Genomic DNA, 8828 nt, shown 5'->3' with positions numbered 1-8828 from the left:
AAAGTGAATCACCAGACAACAAGTGAACTATTGACACCAATTTTGCACTACCCCCTTTATTATGAGGGGGTAGTGATGCCATAAGCTACTGGCGGTGGTGGTGATGAAGAGGTGAAAAGCAATGCTGAAGATTGATGTAATATGGAGAAAAACTTCTGATGAGCTCAGAGGAAGGAATAACTGGAAAGACTGGTTGTGATAGAGGCCTGAGTTGAATGTGGCATAGAATTGACACTGAAATGATGGCTGAAAGCAGCAGAGAAAGGAACACTTTTAAATTTTGGCAGCAACAAATGATTGTCTCAAAGAGATCATAACAAAATCTGGTGTAACTGAACACCCTCAGTGAACACCCTCAGTCAGTTGATTGAGTGAAAGGGAGACTTTTCACCAGCAATATATCATAACAGTGTGGGTAGTGTGTGTTAAGCCTAGTTCACATTACACGATTTTCACCGCGACTTTGACGTCATTCACATTACACGATTTTCACCGCGACTTTGACGTCACCGAGGATCTTGAGAGCCACCTTGGGTCAGAGGTGAGTCGGCAGATAGTCTGCCACGACGAGTCTTCATGTGTGAACAAGCCTACGAGCAAGTCGCCCCCTTGTCTGTGACTGGGACTGGATATCTGGCATGCTAGAAAACTGGACAAGTGTGACACGACTGACAAAGAGCATCAGCCAATGAGAGGCGGGATACGTTCCACGTCAGCACGCAGGAGAACGGAAGAAATGTGAGGAGGACAAGCCGTAGGGTTGCCACTTGCCAGGTCTGCTTATTAGCCGCGACTCTGGGCTTGTTTCTAAAGTGGAGTTGCTTATTTGGGCTTGCTCTCTAAACGTCACCTTTCTCTACATATATCCGTCTAATAAGTTCTTTAAAGGCATGATAGTCGCTTCTTTTGGGCTTGTTTCCATAGCCCTGGTTGCTTGTTCCTCTCTCCCAAGATCTGCCAACACTGACAAGCGGGCAAGCAACAACAACAATGGCGGTGTCCACAGGATCATGGGGAGCGCATTATGTTTGGACCCAGGCCCTGGAGTTAGATCTGATTCAACACTAGGAAGAATATCCATGCCTTTACGATGTGTTGTCTCCAAGTTTGGTGATGTCACCGTGTTATCTGGGGCTCTGTCTGCGAGGGCTTGGTGGAGAAATCTTGTGGTGTGCACACAGGGCATAATGCAGTTGGCGAGAATCCCGCTGACAGAAACACACGTTGCCAGGTATGAACACTCAAAAAATTACGATAGTCTCCGCGACGCAAAATCAGGGTGAAAATCGTGTAATGTGAACTAGGCTTAAGTGAACTGTGGTAAACTTTCCTCCGTTTTACAAGCATCCAGATCTGCTCATCTCTCAGGTCATTTTTAAACTAGGCAGTGCTGATGAAAAACACACCAAGATTGTGTTGCTGTATTGACTATTTCTCACCTACATTGCCTTCAGAAACATAGTTTAGTGCCCTGTTTGGTAATGTGAAAGTCTGTGAACAGGAAGTGGGCGCCACACTGTTTCCTGTATTGTAAAAATGGAGGCTGAAAAACCTGAGATCCAACGGTAAAACTAAGCAGTGTTGATCAAATATGAACCAAGATTATGTTACCGTTTTGCTTATTTTTTTTGCCTCAAATGTCTTCAGAAACATATTTTAAGTTACTGTTTAATTAATATTTGAGACTGTTTGGTTCCAGCTGGTCGCCATGTTGTTTCCAGTCAGTGTTTAGCTAGTTATATGGGGTAAGATTAAAGAAGAAGTGGGTTAGAGCAAGGAATTACATCTTGGTGCTCAGGTGAACCACATCTTTATGTAGACCCATAATGAAGAAAGTATATGAATAAAGTGGATTATTGCTACGTTCGGCCTCATACGTATTCACTACAAAATCGCGTTAGCAGGGTCAGATAACTGTTGTGTTGATTGGTTTGCCTTGTACCGGTGGTGGGTGTGGTTTGTAGGTGCGTGACATGTAGCTTTCAAGTGGAATGTTGCTGCAGCTATACATATCTGGGAAAAGCAGCCAAACTCGCATTATGCCGCTAACCAGCAGGAGCGTTCATGGGTCTGGTGCAGTGCAGTGCATTAAGGTACTTGTAGGTTTTCTACCTCTTGAAGAAAAGCAAATACCACGGCCCTCTTTATCCACATTCTCTGGTCAAATAGCAATAATTACAAAAGTATTTGTTTCTTTCTACTGGATAGACAGTCCAGTTTTATGAGAAGACCATCTTTCCAGCAATGAAATACTTCTTTCACAGTAGGAAAGAAGAGAGAGATAAAATATGGTGGGTATGAAGACGGTCTTCCAGATTAAACTTTTATGGAGCTGCATGAGTGAAAAAGTGAATAAAGATATGAAATATCAGGCCATTAAATGAGAATAACGAGAAAATAGAGCCTGTACAACATGCAAGAAATGAAGCTTAAGAGCTGGCCTTACACATTAAGCAATATAAGCAGTTCACAGCCAAAAGTGCTTTATAAATGACCACATGGTGGTGCTATCCAATTAAAAAAACCCACTTGTTCCTTGCAGAGCCGGCCTTACCCCTTAAGCAATATAAGCAGTTGCTTAGGGCCCCTGGAACCCTTAAAAAGTTTTTTTTAATCAACACCGGACAATAACAAAAGAAAAAATTTCACTTCTAAATACTTCTTAAACATAAACTGATTTCATTTCATGCGATTTTTGCCAAGAAATAGTGACAAAACAACAAGCTCAGAGGAGCGTGAAATGAACAATTATGGTAAGTAATTTAGTTTCCTCTACAAAACAATCAATCCCAGGATTTTGTGGTAAACTCAAATTTTGTGGGTGTATTAGATTTGATAAGAAAATAAATGAGCAACACAAGAACAAAAGTCAAAACCAAACTGGGGTAAGTATCTTCACAAACTATCCTTTGACAGTTTACCAGAACCGCAGCCCGTGATTTCATTTGGAGGTCGTTGGTATTATTCTTTTCATATCACAACAGTCAGTGTTATGTCTTTACATGCCTGCACAGTGGATGTTTTAACCAGCTGAGAATTTACTGTGTCACTACAAATGATTATACTTAAAAGTACCTGATAAGATATCTTTAGCACAAATATACTTTAAATCCTAGTTTATGAAAAGTCACTGTAATAATAATCAATTTAAGAAAAACATACACTTGATTAAAATAGCATTAAATTACTTGCCTATAGTTTTCAGAGAAAGCACCCATCCTGCTTCACACCTGTTTGTCTGGCTGCCCTCTGGCAGGCGTTACAGGCCCATCACAACCAGGACAAACAGGCTCAGAGACAGCTTCTTTCCACATATTACCATCACACAAGGTGACACTGTGCAATACTACAATATGGTTCACGTGCAAAAGAGGTCTCTGTACAATCCACACAGCAATGCATATGGATAAAATCCTCACTTATAACTTCATATTTGTGCTACTTATTTTACATTGTGCACTACTTATTTTATATTGTGTGTTATTTATTGTCTTGTGTTACACAACAATTTGGGTTTTTTTTGCTAATATTCACAGTACATCAGTTGGTTCAGTGTCATGTGAAGTTGCAACATGTTACATAAATCTGCTGAGGTCCCCCAAAAGTCCAGGGTCGCCCCTGGCAGTCACTAAAATGTAGTTCAGATTTTTAGAAGTGGTGTCTATCTACAGTAGGCCTAGATGTCTGTTGGCAAGGCCCCACTTTGGAGAATGGACAGGAGTGATGACACTGAAGCTAAGCAATGTACTGCTGTGAATGGGGGGCAGCAGCAAACTGTGTTTTAGCCACCTAAATAAAGTCCCACCTAAAATGATTTTCAACGCTTTACCTTTACGTCAGAGAGCCATTTGCGATGGGAAAGCTGTTGATGGCTTCAGTTCCCCATCTATGCTCTTTCCAAACTACTGGACTTCATTGGCAAAAACGGTAATTTTGGCTCACCGAATTTGGAGCTGCTGGTCTTCCGCTGCTTCGATCAGTTAGATAGTTAGTGTTATTGTGTGACTTTGGTGAACCCAGACTAACCATTTTAAATGCCAAAGTCACATAATGACACACACAAAAAACATATCGAGCCAGCAGTGGACCAGTAGCTCCTGTGTTCAGTGAGCCAAAAAATGAGAATAGCATTAGTTCAGGCAGGACACGATGTCAAGCTCAGCTCATATCCCAGCTACATCAGTGGATCTCAAACAGCCAATCAACTGATGGAGCGGCTGATTGATGGACGGGAGTCAGCTGATGGATAATATAATTCCTTTCTATGCAACCAATTGGCGAATCTTATTCAGGGCGCCCTATTTAAACTGCTTTGGCCTGCCTACTGTTGTAAGTTCCTCTACAAGCCACTTTGCAGCCTGCCTCCACCCCAGCTCCTCCTTTTTATGCTGTATCTGATTTATCAGTGTCATTTCTGACTGTCATTAATGCTGCTCTGTTCTGTTCCCGGGGGGTCTTTGCTGCTGCTCTCCCTGCTTCAGGCTTTCCATGTAGGCGCATGGAAGGGCAGGGAGGTTTGCTCTCTCTGCCTCAGGCTTTTCTCATTTGCATGTGGAAGGGCAGACAGGTGTGCTCTCTCTACCTTATGGCTGTCCACGTAGGCACGCATAAGGGTGGAGAGGTGTGCTCTCTCCACTTAATGCTCTCCACGTAGGCACGTGGAAGAGGCTTTCTGCGTAGGCCCGAGTAAAGGCAGAGGGGCCCCAGAACAGAGCCATGCTGCCAAATACAATACTGCAAATGGAAATAAAGTTTTCTTTGACAAAAGTGTTCCTGACTGAAATAACTGTTTCTGTCAATGGAGCCTGGCTTTGAACAGAGTGATACAATGGCCATAGTTCCCCGCTGGAAATTGCTGTCTAACAGCAAGGTAAAGCAATGAAAATATTCTAAATATAGCGTACACTTAAACCAATATTGATTTTTTAGGTGGCTAATATAAGTGTGGTTGCTGACCCCTCCACAGCAGTACATTGCTTAGCTTTTGTGTCAGACTCCTGGGAGTGTGCTGACTGACACCAACTGCATGTAATACACTCACTACAAATAAAAACCTCATAGAACCCATTCAAAAGATCCAACAATTAAAAGGTAGCTGACGTCAAAACTTGTTACAAGTTTGATCTGCTGTTGTCTGCAACGCTGTATACTCGATACTAGATTGTATATACTACAATCTGCATATGCCAAACAAGGTGAGATCCAACAGCAGCGTCCTTTGACCTCTATGTAGCAAATCAGCAGACGAGTGAACCACTGAGACGTGAAGCTCTCTCAGTTCTTGAGGAAAAAAAGCTGTGAAAATGTGAATAAGTGACCTGAAACATTTGGTGCTGATGGTGCTCATTTCTCACACCATCAGCCGTATTTAATCATTAAGGTCAAACTACAAACACTTGTGTGCCTGTATTTTGTTTTATTCTAACCAGCTTTGTTAATCATTTGCTTCACTGCTATGATAAAGTTTATTTTGATTTGATAGCTATAACTGTAAACAAGTAATAACGAAACTGGCTGCTTGCTGTACTTTCACATTTGAGGAACCCTCTGAGGATATGCTGTGTAGTTTATGTAGCAAATAATATAAAACACTGTATTTAGGTTAAGTCAGGGAACAGTGTCTCTGATGACTGATTAACTAGTATTTTGTCTTTGTTAGGGCTCCTGGTGCAACTTGAGCAATGATTAGTGAGTGTAGATTTTCATTAGTGGTCTATCTGTAGTCTGCACAGGGATCTTTGCTTCACTTTGCAAAGACTTCTGAGTTCTGCCGTGTGCTAGTATTGTTTCTTTCTTTTATTTTCAAAATAAGAAATAATTCTTTGCAACATGAACAACATGCTCTGATTTTGAGCTCGGCACTTCAGTCTTGACAAAACAATCTCTATTCAATGTTCACTTGTTTTGTTAACTTTACTAATAGGTCTCATTCAGAGTATACTGTAGATGATGCCAGGTGCAAAAGTCATACACACATTTTTTACAATAAATATCACACGATGCCTTCAACTGAAATGCAGTTTTGTGAAAAAATATATTTTATTTTCACAAACATATTTTGACAACAAATAATATAAAAAAAATAATTTTCACAGAACCAAAATAATTTAAGATTTACAACATTAAGAAGGCAAAGTTCACTGTCCAGTGAGTGCAAATTGATTCCTGCCTGGTGTCTGGGAGCTCAGAGCAGCCCTGAGACACACCTCCCCTCCTCTGATGGAGCTCTGATCTTGTGTCTGCACAGCGGGCAAGTGCCAAATTGCTGGAAGACCCTGGAGGCGCACTGGTTACACAAACACCGGTGGCCACAAGGCAGAGTGATTCTGGCCTGTTTTTCCATGCACACCACACAGCCGCTGCCTTCACCTGTGATCAAAACAGGAATCACAACACTGACATTAAAGGAAAGTTCTCTCTGGTTAGAAATGTGCACAACACTGAAATCAGTTGCAATTGTTTGGTTGAAGGGACTCATTCTTACCTTCGTCCATGTCAAGACAGGAGATGCATTCATCACTGCTTCCACAGAGGCTCGAGACATCAGATGTCAAACTGTAGTGACTGTCAACATCAGATGAGGTGAGGCGTTCAGGTGCAGGACAGGACCGTCTGGTGCGAAACAGATTTCTTTTCTCTGAACCTGCCGCAAAGAGTAGAAGCATTAATCACATCATGTTTATATGACAATCAAACAATTACTTGGCATTGCCAGTGCGTGTGAAAAAAATAACCACATGAAAAACAGGCTGTACTACAAACGAAACATATTTGCTATTCATAGTAAACTTACCCAGGAGGAAAATGGAGCGTGTCTGTCCGTAGATGTCTATCATGGCCCACAGTGGCTGGCTGAGATCCACTCCTGTTAGTAGCTTGTGCTCTTTGCTGTTGTTGCCTGTGACGTATAAATTGCCCCCAGCAGAGACCCAGAACTCCAACTCTGAACCTGCTTTGCAGAGGGATTCATGCACAGGAGTGGCCCAGTGCCCCTGGGTGTCAGTGAGGTTGGGGATGGCCATGAGGGGCAGAGGCAGAGATCTGGCTGAGGGCGGCACAGTGGTGAAGCCCACACGCAGAGCTCCGTGCCAGTTGAATGAATCTTTCTCCACCCTCAGACGAATCCTCTCCTGGATCTTCACCGGGCGGCTGCTGAACACCAGGCCATTCTTAAATGCAGCCCCAGACCTCTCTGCGAGGCGACACCCCTGGCTGAGGCGGATCAGGTCTCCCACAGCATGAGGGTGGAAGGTCAGAGGACCGAGGCAGGACAGGCCGCACCTGTGTGACGTCTCTGATCCAATAACTGTGAAAGGACAAAAACACAGTTAAGAATCTTTTTGGCAACAGTAAATTATTTTTGTACCCAAGCAGGTAGATTACATCTGCACAGCAATGTGTGCACGTGACAGACAGCTACAACAACAACAACAACAACAACAACAAGCTGGGAAGTTTTGGATCTACGTGACTGAAGTGTAGTAACAATAAACTGTGCTGTGAAATTGTACAGAAATTGTGAGGAGCCTACATCATTTCATAAAACATCCTCATAAAAAAGAGTCATTTCTTAACACCATAAGACTGTATCTTGATCCCTGAGGTTATATTATGATCACATTGCCAATGTTTTCTCTATATTCAACAGTCAGTTAATCATTAACTTTACTACAGCAATGAAGTTGATTCTGGCAGAGATTTTATGACAAGTAGCCTAATAATGAAAGTAGCGCACATGTGCTTTCACTTTGGAGGAACAGGTAAAGGTGTGCCATTCATAAAAAAATAAAGTAAATACTGTCTCCAATCATAACGTAAATTAAGTTGTCAAAGGACGAGTTGCAGTAAATGATAACCTACGAGCCAGTTGTGATAGCAAGTGCAGGTGTGACAAGTTACAATAAGTGATCCTCCACTGGCCAGTCGAGAGCACAAAGATTTATCTTGCAGGTGTGACTCACACATACAGTATGTCCCAACTTGAATTACTTGAAAAGCCTTTCATCCATCGGTGACAAGATGAACATTTCCAGTAAATCATATTGTTTCTAGTTGACTCCTTTATTTCACACTTTACAGCACAGGTCATAAATCCCTAAGTGCTCTTATTTATTTCAAGGCTCCCTCTTCATTTGCTTATCACCTGTTTTACAGCATTGATTGATTGATTGATTGATTGATTGATTGATTGATTGATTGATTGATTGATTGATTGATTGAGATGTTTATTTCAAGTATGATGCAATAATAATAATAATAGCATTTGTAACTGATAAGAAAAGACGTGGCTCGCCTCTGTTTTGTTTCTCACTTAGTCAGATTTTTAACAATAATAATCACTTTCTGAATGAACAGATGGTGGCTTTTAGTAGCACTTGGGAAATAAACAGGAAAATAGGGATGTTTCCCTTATTCATATATACATTTTTTTAAACTGAAAAGAGCTACGTTTATACTAAATAATTTTTGCCATAACGTGATCTTTTTTGTCAATATTTACAGCTCAGAAATAATTTTTCACCTAAATTTGTGTCAATAAAATGTAAAATTACAAAAAAAAATACTATCATCTTATTTTCAGTATTAGAATAAAAATAACTTTGTCTATCTAAATATAACTTGACAAACTGTGATTAACAGAGGATCTTATTCATATCAAGTTCTCTGTACAGGCTGAAGACCAAGAATAAATATCTCACCAGAGCTCCCGTTGCCACTCTCCTTCACCATCTTGAAGAGTCAGACAGTAGTTTTCTTTGTGTCTTGAGAGATGATGTGCTCACGTTTGTGTCTTGGTTGAATTGTCATGAAGCTTTTATAACATGGTG

The 8828-nt window shown here is 41.3% G+C and overlaps 1 protein-coding gene across 1 annotated transcript; it reads right to left on the bottom strand.

Moving 5' to 3' along the window:
• Positions 1–6165: 6165 nt before the first annotated feature.
• On the bottom strand, positions 6166–8808 carry LOC126394998 (E3 ubiquitin-protein ligase NEURL3-like). The gene is given in 4 exon segments (XM_050052168.1): positions 6166–6369; positions 6485–6643; positions 6794–7306; positions 8700–8808. Coding segments are annotated over 4 exon segments (966 nt in total). The 3' UTR covers positions 6166–6184.
• Between the last annotated feature and the right edge of the window lie 20 nt (positions 8809–8828).

The sequence above is a fragment of the Epinephelus moara genome, chromosome 8 (genome assembly GCF_006386435.1).
Source record: "Epinephelus moara isolate mb chromosome 8, YSFRI_EMoa_1.0, whole genome shotgun sequence".
NCBI lineage: Eukaryota > Metazoa > Chordata > Actinopteri > Perciformes > Serranidae > Epinephelus > Epinephelus moara.
This window is presented reverse-complemented; position numbering and strand designations above follow the sequence as displayed.